At 34.4% G+C, this 17,323-nt stretch overlaps 1 protein-coding gene across 1 annotated transcript; it reads left to right on the plus strand.

Annotated features, from left to right (window-relative positions):
* The first annotated feature begins 258 nt into the window (after window positions 1-258).
* LOC120146340 (protein PELOTA 1-like) lies at window positions 259-9,598 on the plus strand. The gene is made up of 17 exons (XM_039159930.1): window positions 259-341; window positions 718-858; window positions 939-1,021; window positions 1,905-1,977; window positions 2,156-2,230; window positions 2,308-2,364; window positions 5,730-5,775; window positions 6,858-6,933; window positions 7,985-8,060; window positions 8,223-8,255; window positions 8,338-8,406; window positions 8,546-8,652; window positions 8,906-8,978; window positions 9,082-9,120; window positions 9,197-9,291; window positions 9,357-9,463; window positions 9,559-9,598. Exons 2-17 carry the CDS (start codon window positions 808-810, stop codon window positions 9,561-9,563), a joined length of 1,065 nt encoding a protein of 354 aa, XP_039015861.1. The 5' UTR covers window positions 259-341; window positions 718-807; the 3' UTR covers window positions 9,564-9,598.
* The last annotated feature ends 7,725 nt before the right edge of the window (window positions 9,599-17,323 follow it).

The following is a 17,323-nucleotide window of genomic DNA, read 5'->3' on the forward strand; positions in this document are numbered from 1 at the left end:
CAAATATAGAGCAAGGACAATTTGATAAAATATACATTCCAGTAATCTTTTATTCCTTCAACCAAACACTGTAATCTTACATTTCTGCCAAACCAACCAAACATAGTAATGTAACATTCCCAGTAATCCTATTCCCTGATAATCTTTTATTCCCGCTGGTAATCTTACATTCCGTGAACCAAACGCACCCTACATAGTAATAACATAATCTTAATTAGTCCATTAAAAAGAAGGAAAAATCTAAAATCATTGTTCGTACTTCGGGTTCCACAATTTTGTAAACCTCCACACTCCCACAACTCTCTCTTTCCCCTCCTTGACTACAAATCATACAAATTCAGGTATGTTTGATTCCGATTTCCTTTTCATCCTAACCGTACATCTCTATCATATTTCTTTAATCTGATTATAATCTGGGTTTTCCCTCTCAATTTCGATTGTATTTGAATTTGAATATGTTGCATTTTTTTTTTAAATCTTCAGTGTTCTGATCGCGCTTTGCAATTTTCAATGTTTTATCCTTGGATTTTAAACTACCACTGCTTTTATATATAAGCATATACAATTTAATCAGCTTTACCTATTTTCCCCCTTTAATCTTGTCTCTGATTAGAAATTAGGCTTTTAAACATTCGATGATTGAATTGCCTTAGTGCAAAGCTAAATTAGTTAATTTTACAAGCTTTCATAATTTTTATACAATTTATGTTTAGTTAGATTCCGATTTGTGCACCTAAAACTTCAAATCAGTATGTCTGTTAAGATTCTCCCCTCCACCGAAAGAAACACAGATTTTGAAGTAAAATCATGAAAGTTGTACACAGAGACCTAGTTCCCAACGGCCCTGGCGTCGTAAAGGTATATAGAAGGTTTTTCTTTTTCCTTTTCTTTTTTGAAATTTGAGCTTTTCTTTTTTAATGAAATATTGTTTATTGCAGATGATACCGGTAGATTCAGATGATCTTTGGTTTGTTTACAATTTGATAGCTATTGGAGACCGGGTTATGGCTCGAACCGTCAGGTTTTCTTTGCTCCACTTTCTTAATTTTCTGTGTTTAAAAAAAATTTATGTAATCTGGATAGAATTTAGCTGCTTTATATTTTTATGGATGAGGTAAATTAGGGTTTGATTGTGCTTTTTGTAGTATAATTACTTTAATTTTTTATCTGTTCGACATCTTTTTTTATTGTTATTATTTTCTGTTATTATGGTGTTTTTTTGTCCATGAATTATTACTCATAGGTCGGTTATTTGTAAGTTGATAATTTTTTAATATATATATATATATACCTTTCTTATAGTAATTGTCGATCTTGTTTCCAATGGTAGCTACTACTTATACCAAATCAACGAATTTTAATCCCAATTAATATTTTTGGATTCGGCTACAAAAATAATAAAATAAAATAATTTATGTTGGGTGCATGAATGCTTGACCATCATGTGTTAAAGTTCTAATAATTTTATTTCGTTCTTTATAACTGTTAACCATATAGTTTTTGGTCTTCCCTTCAAGCTTTCACCCCATGCTACGTTAATTTTCTCCATCATTCTAAAAGTGCATCCCTTGATCTGTGTCTTATGTGATTGTTAGGATTGATCGTTTTTTCTAACTCGTTTTTGTTAGTTGTTATACCATACATACATTGTAACATTTTCATCTTGGCTATACTCATCTTTTGTATATGTTTCTTGTTAATCTAACATTCCGTGCCTTATAGCAATGCAAGTATAATAGTTGTTCTATAAAACATACACTTCAAACTCAAAGTTTTTTCTCACACTAGATTATAATTCATAAGTTTAACAACAAATGTATTTTTAGTGTGTAAATCTGAATAATTTGATGTTCATAAGTATCTTGATGTCAATCCTTATAAGTATTATGTACATTCTATAATAGGAAAGTTCTAAGAGAGACATCTGGTGGAAGAGATGCAGAACGTGTTGCCTTGAAGTTGGAAATAAAAGTCGAGGTATAATTGATTTTTTTCTTTAGTTGTTGAATTGCCAACAATTTTTAACAGTGTGATTGATTTGTACTTTTTTGGTTATGATTAAATTTTAAATCCTCCAAACATGAAAAATTTTCTGAAGCTGCTTTTAATTATGAGCATTGATATTTGATACTGATATAAAGTCATATTTCTTTAGGCGGTAGATTATGACAAAGAAGGATCAGTTTTGCGGATAAGGGGGAAGAACACCTTGGAGAATGAACATGTTAAGGTAGGTGCAGCATATAATGTTGTCACTTTTTTAATATTTTTTTTATTGCTTTTAAATGCATCATTGTCTTGTTGCAGATAGGGGCATTCCATACTCTAGAACTTGAGCTTCAACGACCTTTTGTATTAAAAAAGGTAGTTATCCTTTCTGGAATAATCTATAATACTGTATCCTTTCTTGTTTGTCCACTAACCTTGGGTGCTATATGTTGGAAATCCTTAAATTAAGGAGATTCTCTATCTTAGTTCTAGGAATTTCCTTGTAAATATTAGTCATAATCTAATTACTGATTTTTAGGGATAGGCTTATTATTAGATATTATTTCCTTTTTTATTTTTTTCTGCTATGTTAAAAAGGGTGTACTCCTATTCGAAGAAATAAGAGACTTTTCTTCTTCCTAAATTTGTTCATGGTATCGAGAGCCATAGGATTCATTCGATCATACTCATTTGTCTCTCATCTCTCTTCCTAAACATTTTTTTTCTTTTTTTCTTCTCTCATGGGTGATATCAATGAAACCCTCTCTAATTCCGGTTCAAATAGGCCATAGTGTAGCCACTGTAACCGGGTTGGACATACCAAGGAGAAATGCTTTAAACTCCATGGTTATCCTGAAAAAAATCAGAAAGAAAACAAGGCAGCAATGATATCTACTGAAGAAGATGCCCAGGATGTTCGGCTCACCAAAACTCAACTTGAGGCTCTTCATAAACTCCTCGGGACTCCTACAACCATTGGATCACTAGCTATTCAAGGTACTGCCTTAAATACTACACATGAACCAATCTGGATACTAGATTCAAGTGCATCCAACCACATGACAAGTAATATAAGTTTGTTTCACACATATTTACCTTTTCATGATCACTCCCGGATTCGCATAGCTGATGGATCTTACTCCCTGGTGGCTGGAATTGGAACGATCAGACTTGCTGAAAATTTTTCCATTGATAAAGTTTTATATGTTCCAAATCTTTCTTGTAATTTACTCTCAATTAGCAAGCGTACCAAGGGGTTTTAAGTAGATTGTAAGTGGATTTTCACTACGAAAGTTAAACCAGATGGGAGCATTGATCGATACAAGGCTAGACTTGTGGCTAGGGGTTTCACTCAAACATATGGGTTGGACTACGAGGAAACATTTGCACCAGTGGCCAAACTAAATACTATTCGAGTGCTGTTCTCAATTGCTATCAATTTAGATTGGCCTTTGATCCAATTGGATGTAAAGAATGCTTTTCTCAATGGAGAATTAAACGAAGAAGTCTACATGGATTTTCCGCCCGGATTCTTTGTATGGACTAAAGCAATCCCCCAGGGCTTGGTTTAATCGTTTTGCCAAAGCCATGACGAGTAGACAGTATATTCAAGGTCATGCTGATCACACCTTATTCTACAAACACTCGACTAATGGGAAGTGTTATATTCTCATTGTATACGTTGATGACATAATATTGACAGGAGATGACTCTATTGAAATTGAAAGACTAAAAGACTTCTTAAGTCTTGAGTTTCAACTTAAAGACTTGGGGAATCTTAGATATTTTCTTGGAATGGAGATAGTAAGGTCAAAGGCAGGTATTTCAATCTCTCAAAGAAAGTATGTTCTTGATCAACTTTCTGAAGTCGGACTGTTGGGTTGCAAACCAGCCGAGACTCCCATGGAACCCAACCTTAAATTAGGAACTGATAAGGATGGAGAAGAGGTAGACAGGGGGAGATATCAAAGGTTAGTGGGAAAACTTATCTATCTTTCTCATACTCGTCCAGACATAGCGTTTGGAGTAAGTGTTATTAGTTAATTTATGCATGCTCCTAGGGAGAAACATTTGGAAGCTGCCTACAGGATATTGAGATATTTAAAAGGGACTTTGGGTAAGGGGTTGCATTTTAAGAAAAATGTAAATCGAAGCATAGAAGTCTACACTGATGCAGACTGGGTAGGTGCTATAAATGACAGGCGCTCCACAAGTGGTTATTGTAGCTATGTTTGGGGTAATCTCGTGACATGGAGGAGTAAAAAGCAGTCGGTTGTGGCACGCAGCAGTGCTGAAGCTGAGTATCGAGCTCTGTCCCAAGGTATATGTGGAGGAATGTGGCTACAACGGCTAATGGGAGAACTAAAATTATCCTATACAACACCTATAATACTGAACTGTGACAACCAGACAGCAGTTAATATAGCTCACAACCCTGTACACCATGACCGCACCAAGCATGTGAAATCGATCGCCACTTCATTACAGAGAAAATTAACAAAGGGGAAGTTTGTGTTTCATATCTACCTACTCGACAACAAGTAGCAGATGTGTTAACCAAGAGCTTGAGCAGAAAAAGGTTCGAAGAAATTATGGGCAAGCTAGGTTCGATTGACATCTACACTCCAGTTTGAGGGGGAGTGTTGGAAATCCTTGAATTAAGGAGATTCTCTACCTTAGTTCTAGGAATTTCCTTGTAAATATTAGTCAAAATCTAATTACTGATTTTTAGGGATAGACTTATTATTAGAGATTATTTCCTTTTTTATTTTTTTCTGCTATGTTAAAAAGGGTGTACTCCTATTCGAAGAAATAAGAGACTTTTCTTCTTCCTAAATTTGTTCACTATATCTGTGCAATGTACAAATTGTTTGCTTTTGGACATCTCTTTCGTACCTCAGTAAGCAAACTTCTATTTTTTATAGTTGTTAATATCACTATAGTTGCTGCAATTCATCTGTGCACATATTCCTGTCTGGTTAAATAATCTTTGATACGGTATAAATGTTGCTTTGTTTACTTTCTACATGTTTTTGGTTTTTTTAGAGCTATGTCATGTGCAGACATTTGTGGCTACTAGTCAAGAGATGTCTCTCTGTTCTGGGTAGGGGGTTTGAAAAATTGGGATAGAGATCACCAAGAATGTGTGAAAGAGAATAGTTGACAGAGGTCAAGGGCATTGGCAATCATAGGCATATTTTCATAAGCTATATGCAGGCAAGCTACTACTGGATTAGTTTGAAGAGTAACATAGCCTAATGAAACCTACTTTTTAAAACTAATCAAAAAAAGAAAGTAATTATCTAGTATTAATCAAGTTATAGGCATGCTCTATGCTGCTATTTAAAGCAAGCTAATGTGGAATGAACCATACTCAATAATAAAAATCATTAAGAAATCTTATTAATGATTCTAGTCTATCCTCATTGCAACTCTTAATACTGGCTAAACTCCTAGGTTATATTCCCTATGGCCATTCTTTCTTTTATAGCCTTCTGAATGACAACCGTCTTTTGGAATTCATGGACATGATACATAATGATTACTTGGAGTATTTTAACACATTGCATTAGCTAGTTACTTGAATTGTGTTACTTAGAGTTTTTGGTTTATCATAATAGTCTTATTGTTGAATATTACTAGTTCTTGAATTATTGTTTCTCCTTAAATTATGTCATCTTCTCGCTCTGAAAATATTTGATACTTCATCTGAATCATGGAATTTTCCTTTCATATCTCAGGAAGTATGGGACTCATTGGCATTAGATGTACTCCATCAGGCCTCTGGTATGTAGTCTGACTTCTCCAATTGTCTGTATAACTTCAGAATGAAAGCATCTGACGTTTGTTTTCATGCTTAGAGCTGATTTCTTATTTTCATTTTGCTTCTTGATAAATTGCTGGTATATTGCTTAAAGATTTTAGAAGCGTTCTAGTATCACAAAAATTTTAGCTGATTTATTGCACTTCATGGTTAAAGTGTGGATTTGAATAAGGGAGAATGATCTCTTTAGCTTCACAAATAAGGTTAAAGTGTTCATTATTAGATTTGTTTGCATGTTTTCCTTATTCAGTATACTACAATGGCATATCTTACATCAGATAATTTGTAATTTGTGGCTTTATATTTAATTTAGGTCTGATTCCTTCATTTAGTGCTTATTGGTTGTATACTTGGTATTAACATTGTATCATCGGGCAATCTCATGGGTCTATGCACATTTTCACATATCATCATCTAGATAAAGCTGGAAAAGTTTATCCATACCAGAAAACTTGTTTATTTGTGGCTGAACCATAACCAACCCTCGCTGACTTAGAATTTTTTATTAAAAAATGTATCTGTAGTACTAAACTGCGACTTAAAATTTTTTTTTATTAAAAAGGTATCCGTAGTACTAAACTGCGCTATGTGCTAAAAAAATCAGGATGGCATGTTGCATCAGCAACAAAAAAGTCATGGTCTAATTTAACTATAAATTTTTAACCTTGTTATCAACTGTTCTTAAAGTGTATTTTATAGAATGTATCAAGACTGAAACCATTAAAATTTAGCCAGGGAGACTAAATCCACAGAATTAAAATACTAGAGTAACAAAATTCAGGCTTCAACCAAAAAATGTTAAATGATAGAATTCCTACATATTTGTTTGTCTGTGCCTATCTGCCTCTTTTAGCGCTCATTGAATAAGGGTTTGGATTTCTCTTCTACCTCCTGTTTCTTGTCTTTCTCCTAAAATATAGATTTTTCGTCTTTTGTCTTTGTTTGCTCATTAATTTGTTTTCTGTGTCTGTAATTTGAGTAATGCAAAAATAAGTCGCATCTTTTTAACAAGCACGATTTAACTTTGCAATTTCACATATTCCAGATCCTGGTGTGAGTGCTGACCTGGCTGTGGTATTGATGCAAGAAGGGCTAGCAAATATACTGCTTGTTGGTAGAAGGTATGTGAGACCAACTTGAAGGATGAATTTTGGTAGATAGTAAGGTGATTGTTATGAAGTTGGGAAATTGCCTTTAGTTTGCTGGGGGAATGGCAGCCTTAAAATCTAATTTTGAGCCAAAGAAACAATATAATTGAAGGAGACACTATTAATATTCCCAAATTCTAGTGGAATCAAGATTGTTGTTCTAGCTAATTCTTAGGGCCAGTTTGGCATTGCTCTTGAAAAGTGACGTTGAAAAGTACTTTTAAGTGATTTTTAAAAGTGCAGTTTAAAATCTAATTGTTGGGATTGTTGTTAAAAAGTGATTTTGAAAAGACAAAATGTCCATTTTAGACATTATATTGTGAATTAAAAATATAACGTTTAAATTATATTTACACTTATTAATACTATGATATTTGAAATATATCAACTTAAACTACAATAAAAATATGAAAAATATTTTAAGATAACTCATTAATAATATTTTTGTATATGAAAATACAAAAACATGCTTAAACCGGTGTAAGTGTGTGTCTATTTTTAGGTATTAAGATATTAGGAGATGTACATACTTACAACGGTGTAAGTATGTGTTTCTTTGAATTTTGCGCAGCAACCTCCCCCACCTTAAAGAAGATGTGAGGAAGAAAAAGAAATTCCTTGTTTATAAAATAAGTTTTAAGTACTTGTAAGATAGTACAACCCGCCCATTTAATGAAGGTTAAAATTGGTATTTCCAACCCAATAGAGCTTTTCAACCTCAAAAGCTTCAAAATCCCAACTTTTGGGTTTGGGTCCAAAATCTCGTTTGAAACGCCAATTTTAATTAAAAGTGCATTTGTTTGGGATTGCTTTTGCTTAAATAAGTGATTTTAAGGTGTCGAAAGCAATTCCAATCAGGGCCTTAGTCACCACACTGCTATTACAACCTCCGAAATATATAAAACAAGCAGCTTCCATTTAACTTTTTATTATGGCTGTTGACCCTGTAGTCTTCAAAATTCTTTTTAAACTGCATGTAATGGCGTACAAGATTTTTAACTTATCATGGTGGCATGCACAACAGTATGACAACTACCCGTTCACGGATTGAAACTCCAATTCCTCGTAAGCATGGACCTGCCATTGCTGGTTATGAGTCGGTATGTATCTCTTTTACTATTATTATTCTTTTATATTTGGAATTGGAATTGACTTCTGATTTAAAAAGCCGTTTACCTTTAAGAGCATGTAATGAGAATTGGGTTCTGTTGTCTACCTGGTTTCTTTGTGTGCTTATTGATTTATTTTTTAACATCCTACAGGCTTTGAAGAAGTTCTTTGAGAATGTTCTACAGGTAAATTATACTTGAACAGTGATATCGCTGTTTTATATGGATTTTAAGTGAGCTTAAGTGGTTGTTTTTGAATCTGTGACAGGCTTTTATCAAACATGTCGATTTCAATGTTATTCGCTGTGCTGTTATTGCTAGTCCTGGTTTCACAAAGGTCAGGGATGAAAACTTCCAACTTATTTTCTTTTCCAATTGCCTTGTTCAATTACTTTAGTTTCCTTAATACCTATTGGAAATAGACGTTTCAAAACATTTATTATTATTATTATTTTTATTTCTTCGATCTGTTTCAGGACCAGTTTCATCGCCATCTTTTGTTGGAGGCAGAAAGAAGACAACTGAGGCCAATTATTGAGAATAAATCACGAATAATTCTTGTTCATACAAGCTCTGGATACAAGTATGTTTTCTTTGCTGCTTCAGGTTTTACTCTGCTAACTATGATAAGCAATGTAGATCTGCCTCTCATCTGAAATACCGTGTATCTAGATGCTTGATGTTGATATACATACAGCTCCATTATTTAGAACATCTATATTCTATCTATGTTCCCCTGTGAATTCTGACGCAATTATAATTCTTTTAACTGATGCTATTTCATTTTGGAGTTTTCAAACGGACATGGATCTTAGTTTAACTTAATTACAATGCAGGCATAGTTTGAGGGAAGTATTGGATGCTCCAAGTGTGATGAACATGATTAAAGACACAAAAGCAGCCGAAGAGGTATGTTGTAGAAATACTCGGCTAAGAATTTTATTTTTACTCATTGTTTTCATTTATTTCTTTTGACAAGAGCCTTTTATTTTCCATTTTGCAATTTTACCAGGTCCGAGCTCTCAAGGATTTCTTCAATATGCTTTCAAATGTGAGGTTCTACCTTGGTGTGGGGGTGAGTTTTCACATTAATTTTTGGTTATAATTGCTGTTGTTTTATCATACAGGATCCGAATCGTGCATGCTATGGACCGAAACATGTCGAGATTGCCCGTGAGCGAATGTCAGTTCAAACACTTCTTATTACCGATGACCTCTTCAGGTTGGTTTATCATATAATGAGCTTAATATGGTAGTTTGTTGCTAACATGGGTGGGTGGCATTCAGGAATTCGGATGTAATAACAAGGCAAAAGTATGTGGATTTGGTGAAGTCAGTTCAGAAAACTGGGGGCACTGCTCACATATTTTCGTCCATGCATGTATCAGGGGAAGGTGAGTATTGCATTTGGTGTTTTAGTTTTGATAATTATTCTCACTATTTTTTACGTGCGTGCGTGCGTGCATGCGCGCGCTTGATGATGTGACAGAATAGGTGATGATTCTCGTTGTGGAGGTGTATCGATCAGGTGATGACTCTGGGTGAGGTGATGGTTCTCGAAGTGGTGGCTGCTCATCATCCGTGCCATCAAAAAAACGCTTACTAGCTTGCCACCAATCAGTGGCAAGCTCAGCTTCCGTAGGTGTCAGCCTCTGTAATGGATTGTTGGCCTCCTGACAATATAAAAGCTCAAACAAAGTTAAACGTGTACTAGTAATAACTTGTTTATAAACATATAGTAGTATTTGTGTTAACTTAAATTATTTATTGTAGTATACGGTAGTAAATCTTCCCATTACTGCAAGGATCGTTTCCACTTTCAGGAAATAGTCCTAGGAATATCATTAGAAGTTTTTAATGCATATGTCTACATGGCGAGAAAGGCCTCAAATATCCAAATCTATAAACAATATAATAACAAACATTAGTAATTATTAAAGAATTAATTATAATTTTGGAAACATTATATAAAATTTACCTTAATGGCCTAAATAAAGCTTGACAAAGTATATTTGGAGCCATCGTCACGCAAACTTTTCCGGTCATCAAAGGCAGACGACAACTTATTCTATGTAGCTTTCCATAGATACGAACCCTACGGAAACAGGTTCCATGTATTTAGGTCCTCTACCAATTTAATTAAATCATTAGGAATAGGTTGTCGGGCCTCTCTGCCTAAAAAGCTGGCTTGCAAAAGTATTAGAAGGCATACTCGAACAACATCGACGTCATCCATCCGATTAAAACCATCTTTCTTATTCAATAATCTCGTCAAGTCTTCCACATGTAAATTCGACAGCTCAGGAAAAACTCGGGAAAACCATGATAGGCGGGTAATATGTCTAGTGTACCGATCTACATCATCGTGTCCGAAGCGTAGACCGATGATTAAGCAAAACTCCTCCCGCCCAAAACACGTATACACCGGTAGAAAATCAAATCATATCTCTTCATCACGACGTTGTATAGTCTCTGGTAGATCGCTAGTCATGGTTTGAAGAAACAAATGGGTCAACATAGCATCTCCACCCGGATGTTGTACTTTCAGCCATGGCCCGAAGCAAGTATCCTCAAATATTTTTCTTTGTGCAGGTGAAAGCTTCGACGCAATTGTTTTGACCAAGCTTACTTTATTTCTTAAGGTCAATTGAGCCGAATAAAAGTTATGCAAAAACAATAAACATACCAAAAACTAAACTGTGAAGATATAACAAGAATAATAAACATAAAAAGTAGTAGTTTATTCTTCAAACTTAAATTTGCAACACTGTGAATTTAGTATTTGTCTTTGTTTTTTGGTTGAAGTAATGCAATTTATTCAAGTTTCAATTTGCAGAAGAAGAATAGTTTCTGAAACTTAAAATCGCAACACGAAAATGAAAATCGCAACGCGAATTTGACTATCGCAACGCGAAATGAAAATCGCAACGACAGAATCGCATTGCGATAGTCATTCTCGGTTTCAAATACTAAAATTGAAAGAAACTTGAATGGATTGCATTACTTCAACCAAAAGACAAAACAAAGACAAAACAAAGACAAATACTAACTTTACAAGGTTAAAGACTAAACAGTTTAGCAGTATTGGCAGCAATAGAATGAATATAATAAGCAATCTAAGTGAAATGGTTAATCTATTATTGAAAATACCAGTAAACTTATCATCAATTTCAATATGAAAAACCTAATAATAATGCAAAAATTTCAAAATAAAAATAATTAAAAAAACTAACAATCGGTGGTTGATTTGGTTGATTTTCTATTTCTGACCGTAAATGATTTCGTCGGAGATGGAGACTGATATCGTCGGAGATGGGGACTGCTTTTGTCGGAGATGGGGATGGATGTCGCCTTAGAGAGTGAGAGATGGAGATGAGACTGAGTTGTGATTTAGGGTTTTAGGTTATGAGTTACGATTACGGGATATACTGTGGACGGTTCAGTGTTCCGATATATTAATATATTCGTGTTTAGAATTTGAAAAAAAAATACGCGTTGGATACGAATGACGCTATGTAAATCGCATTGCGATTTACGTATTCGCATTGCGATTTACGTATTAGCATTGCGAATTAGGAAAATCGCAACGCGAATTTGGAAAATCGCAATGCGATAGTCAGAATCGCGTTGCGAATTTGGAAACTGATTTGCGATACCGGAGATCGCGTTGCGAATTATCGATCGCATTGCGAATTATCGATCGTATTGCGATTTAGTTGGTCATTTTGGCAAATCCAAAAAAAGTTGGTTAAAATCGTATATTATAAGGTATTTTTGGTCACTGAGGTTATTTTCTCTAGTTGTAATCATATGTATATAGTTAGATCATCGCAATTTTAAAGTACCTTTAATTTGAGGGGAAACTAAATAAGTGATCATTGATCTTAAAAATTAAATTTTCCCGTCTCTTATTCTTTTTGTTTGATCAACAATCGAAACTGGCTCGCTCGAAAATGTTGCTATACAATACCTTCTTACTCGACTCTACTCTAGTAGTCACTAGACTCGCTATAGTTGTCCGTACGACTGCTCTTGTTGAAATTCTTACTCTTCATTCTTGTCGTAATCGTCTTTTGGGTGGGTCAAGAATTGGTTTTTGACTTGAAAAAATGTTAGAGTCCTCACTGATCATTTAAAAATAATATTTAGGTTGATCGGACACCATCTTACCTGATATGCGTTTTACCAGAAATATGTCGGATTCAGGAGTCAGTTATAGTCAAAGAAGGATTAACACCCTTGAACTGCCATTTCGGTACCATTTAATTTGTCGGTTGTCTTAATTGTGAAAATTAAAATTAAAATTTAAAAATTTAATTTGAATTGCTTACCTTTGGTTGAAATTACTATTGAAAAAGGCCAAAAAATATTAGATGATAAAATAAAATATTAAATGAAAGGATAAACAGAAAAGGAAAAATAAAAAAAGAAATGTTAAGAAAGAAAAAAAATTATTTTAAAGGAAATAAATAAATAAATGTTAAATTTAAAAAAAGGGAGAAAGAATGAAATAAAAAGGTTAAATTTTGGAAGTAAATAAAAAACAGAATAAAAAGAAAAAATATATAAATTTAAGGACTAAATTAGAATAAATTGAAATTCATGGATCAAATTGATGCTAAAAAATGCTGCAAGAAAAATAAAGAGTTAGAGGGGTTAAATTACAAAAAATGTAAATTATAGATAGAGACCAAATCAAATTAATTGAAGATTCAGAGGCCAAATTGAACACAATGACCAGAATGATTTACATATCAAAGTAGCAGGGACAACGGAAAGGATTTAAAAATCCTTACACACTAGTCCTCGGTATATAAATGTGCCAAACCCCCTCATTTCCTCTCATTTTCTCATTTCCCTCGGATATAATCTCCCTCATCCTCACCGAATCCTCTCAATTCTCCCCTAACTGGTCGAAATTCGATCACCGCGCTGACCGCCGCTTCTGCCACCGCCTCCGGTTGTCTGAAACCTAAAGGCTTACCCCTTTCGAAAGCCATTAAACCCGAGAATATGAAACCAAAGCCCAAATCCCCCAAATCGACGTAGATCTAGGTTTTAATGCTTCTATTTTTACCTTTCCCGACGAACTTTTCGACTTCCGATGGCTCATTCTTTTCCGAGCCAAGATCGAGGCTTCTTTTGTTTGTTTTTTTCGGTATTTTCGTATATGATTGGGTTGCTTTTGTGTTTATGTGTGGCTATAGATTTGTGGTTTTTATGGTTCGATCTTTGGTTGCTTGTATTTTGCTCGGCTTTCTTTGTGTGATTTTCCTTGTTGACCGATTTGTGTTGGTTACCTTTTGTTGGATCGTTGTATGATGTGCTTCTTTGCTGCTCTCGGCCGGGGTTATTATAACCCCATGACCGGCCATTGTGGTCTCGAAAATGACGGGATTTGTTGCCATATTTGCGTGATTTTCTGGACTGTTCATGGTTGTTTGTGGGTTGACCGAAAACTTGGGGATGGTGTAGTCCCAGGTTCTTCGGCCGGACGTCACTGCCAGTTTTCGTTGTGCCCGGTGGCGTTGCTTGGGTTTCAGAAACCCTAATATGCTAGGCTAGTTCAAACAGATAGGCTTCCTTTGTTGGGTTTGGCAACTGGTCCACTGGGTCAGGTGGACCTGTTGCCGTACGTCCCGAACATGGCCCCTTCTTCTGTACTTTAGACTCTTTGGACCTATTAACGAAAATAAAAAATAAGTGAAATAAATAAATAAAATAATATAAATAACTAACTAAAAATATATATATTATACGTTTTCGAAACCTTTTTATAAAAACTATATATTATACATTTTCAAATTTATTTTAAAAACTATATACTAAAGTTTTTAAAATTGTTTTCAAAACTATATAATATACATTTTCAAAAATTGTTTTTCAAAACTATATAATATACGTTTTAAAAATGTGTTTTCAAAACTATATAATATACGTTTTCAAAAATTGTTTTTCAAAACTATAAAATATATGTTTTTAAAAATGTGTTTTCAAAATTATTTAATATATGTTTTAAACCATATTATATATATATTTTCAAAAAATGATTTTTTATAAAAAAAACTACATATTATAAGTTTTCAAAAATCGTTTTCAAAAACCATATATTATACGTTTTTTGAAAATATTTTCAAAAGCTATACTATATTATTATATATACTATATAAATCCTAGATGAAAATGGGTGTCTACAACTGTCCTCTTTGTCCATTTTTCGTGTAACGAAAAATAGGATAAAGATAATATGACACAAATTTTCGTTCGGTATGAAGGGGTCCCTGAGTCTAATATCCTCCCTTGCGGAGTTGAAAATTGACTGTGATATTGCAATTAGGAATAACTCTCTGTTAAATAGAATTACGGATGACTCCTCTGTCGCGAAGTTGAGATAGTCTTGAAATGATACCATTTTTCATGAAATTGAAATCGTAGTTCGGAATTTGAATCGGAAGGTGGCTTATTGTTTCCAAATCGTAGTCAACCTTGGTTTTTTCCTCAGTTTAAAGACCTCAGTTTGAAAATTCGAATGGAAAGTAGTTCCTCGACACTACCATGTGGTTGATAGGCCCTCGAGCTGAATAGAATCGAACTCGAAAGTTTTCGTTAACATATAGTTTTTCTCGATTTAAGCTATGCTACTGGGAGATAGTTTATTGTCACTAAAACACAGCTAACACATGTCTTCTTCTTGACTTAAAGACCTCAGTTTAAACTTCAACCGAAAAGTAGTTCCTCGCTGCTATAATGTAGTTGATACGTCCTCAAGCTGAATGGAATCAAACCCAAAAGTCTTCGTTGACAGATAGCCATTCTCGCCTTGAGCTATAATGTGAATTTGGCTGGGATATAGTTCCCTGTTGCTAAATCGCAGCCAACTCGGGTCTTCTTCTGGACTTAAAGACCTTAGTTTAAGCTTCAATCGGACAATAGTTCATTGCTGCTACCATGCGGTTGATACGTCATCGAGCTGAATGGAATCGGACTCGAGAGTTTTTCGTTGACATATAACCCTTCTCGCCTTGAGCCATACTATAATAGGCTGAGAGATAACCCCCTATTATTTAAAATGACTCATTTGCTGTGAAACTAAGTCAATCCATTTGGGCACAAAATCATTCTTCGTGAAGATGAAATCGTAGATGGCTCATTCGCAGTAAAGTTGAGCTTTTAATTGGATATCCTTCGTTGTCAAGTTGAAATCCAATATCGAGTTGTAGTGCTTCGCCAAATTGGCTTTGGGTTGGATATCATTCGTTGTGAAGTTGAAATCCAATCTTGTATAAGTTACATCATTTCGAGTTCAATATATTTCGCCGTGAAGTTAAAATCTAGCTGGAAATTTGTTTGTTGACAGACATTATTTCTCGACAGGTTTGAGAGCCAATTCATAATTGATTCCGTCAGTCGGATATCATCCGTCGTGGAGTTTAAATCCGACATGAAAACATTAACTGGAAACTAGCATTTCGTCATTGAGTTAAGCTGAACTGAATCAATTATGAATTGGCTCTCAAACCTGTTTGAAGTTGATTATAAGATCTTCCGATCTTTCAATATGTCAAGTTTGTTTTAGGTGTAGCTCCCTACTGCTGAGTTAAGCAACCATCGATCTTTTTAAATGTGCTTTTGAATCGAGTATTATTCGTTTTGAAGTTAAAACTTGACTCTAAAGCTTTAAAAATTATGTATGCGAAAAATGATAAATGTGATGCTCTTAAGTATGTCTAAGATGTATGCAACATGAATTAGTTCTTGTTTTATCTCCTAGATGGAGTCTCATTATTTGTTGTCAGTCTTGTCCTCGAAATCGATCATGCCCCATTTTCTTCTCGGGTTGCTGACAATGTCGCAAGGGAGTGTTACAAGTTCTATCTGGTCTTTCGGATTATTTGCTTTCAAGAATGTGAAATGCTCTATTATTCTGGCATTGTTTATCCTTTCTTTAATAGAGGCAAAATGAGCCTCACCAGCTTCAAGGGCCTTTCATATTTGAGACTGTCCTGTTTGAAAATGTTTTTCTAATTTCTTTTATTTTAGGAAAAAAAAGATTTTATAAAGTATTGCCCCTTAATTCAGACTCACAAGCAAATCACATCATAAATAAGAGTTCACAGAATATCAAAAGATCAATAGCTCTTTAATGCTTTCATAGTTATAGCTATTTGACAAGTATCCAAATTGATAAGTAGACTTCAGGTTGGCTTCCTATTTTCTAAGGTTTCAGCCACCAAAATGTTATTTCTTTCTCGATCATTTTGAACATCGCAACATGCCCCTCCTCTCGGATGCTGACAAAATGACACAACTAGCATAATCAATTATTAGACCTTCTATTTCAGTTCTCTGAGACCTTCCATTTGTTCAAGCTTCGTAGACTCCTATAACAAAGGCAGTGCAGAAATATCGGTCTAAAAATGAAATTCTTGAGTGCTCGTGTGAAGTTGACTATAACAGGTGTTCCTTAACTCCTTTAGTCCATCTTTACCGAAACTCCTTATTTAAATAAATTTGATTTAATTTGCCATTATCTGGCTAACTGAATCTTATCCATAAAGCCGGGGCGTTTAACTAATTTCTCTAGAGGGATAACTCAATATTATAATCACCTTTATCATGCTAGCTGAATCTTATCCATAAAGACGGGACACTAAACCAATTGCTCTAGAGGTATAACTCAAACTTTATTGTATATATATATTATAATCACCTTTATCAGGCTAGCAAAATCTTATCCATAAAGCCAGGGTGTTTAACCAATTGTTCTAGAGGGACAACTCAAGCTTTTTTGTATATATATTATACTCACCTTTATCAGGATAGCTGAATCTTATCCATAAAGCCGGGGCGTTTAACCAATTACTCTAGAGGGACAACTCAAGCTTTATTGTATAATATTATAATATGGGTATACGGATCCAATTTCTTAAGTTTGTCAGGAAGAACATGTTATAGTCTAGGTGTTGTTGAAAGGAAAAAAAATCTCATCTTTAGAATTCAATTTCCAAGCAACTGACCTAAAATAGATTCACCTATTCGACTATTCCATCTGTGAAGATCAACATCATCATTGAACGTCCTTAACAAAAGTCATACACAGGAGATGCCTCATGTTGTCCGCTCCTATACATACCTAATACCAAGCCTCTTATTCATTCCCTTATGAAATGAGAAGGCTATATTGGTCCCCGCAAGAGAATGATGTGGTACTAAAGTGTGTCTTCTGGGGTAAAGTCAAGGGTCGTTGTTTTAAT

This window comes from Hibiscus syriacus, unplaced genomic scaffold (genome assembly GCF_006381635.1).
Source record: "Hibiscus syriacus cultivar Baekdansim isolate YM2019G1 unplaced genomic scaffold, ASM638163v2 tig00110912_pilon, whole genome shotgun sequence".
Taxonomy (NCBI): Eukaryota; Viridiplantae; Streptophyta; class Magnoliopsida; order Malvales; family Malvaceae; genus Hibiscus; species Hibiscus syriacus.

What these genes read in the sequence shown, in the direction of transcription:
- LOC120146340 (XM_039159930.1), top strand. Translation starts at nt 808, where the DNA reads ATGAAAGTTGTACACAGAGACCTAGTTCCCAACGGCCCTGGCGTCGTA. An exon ending in ACGGCCCTGGCGTCGTAAAG is followed by an intron (nt 859 to 938) that starts GTATATAGAAGG and finishes TGTTTATTGCAG; the next exon opens with ATGATACCGGTAGATTCAGA. An exon ending in TGTACTCCATCAGGCCTCTG is followed by an intron (nt 5,776 to 6,857) that starts GTATGTAGTCTG and finishes CACATATTCCAG; the next exon opens with ATCCTGGTGTGAGTGCTGAC.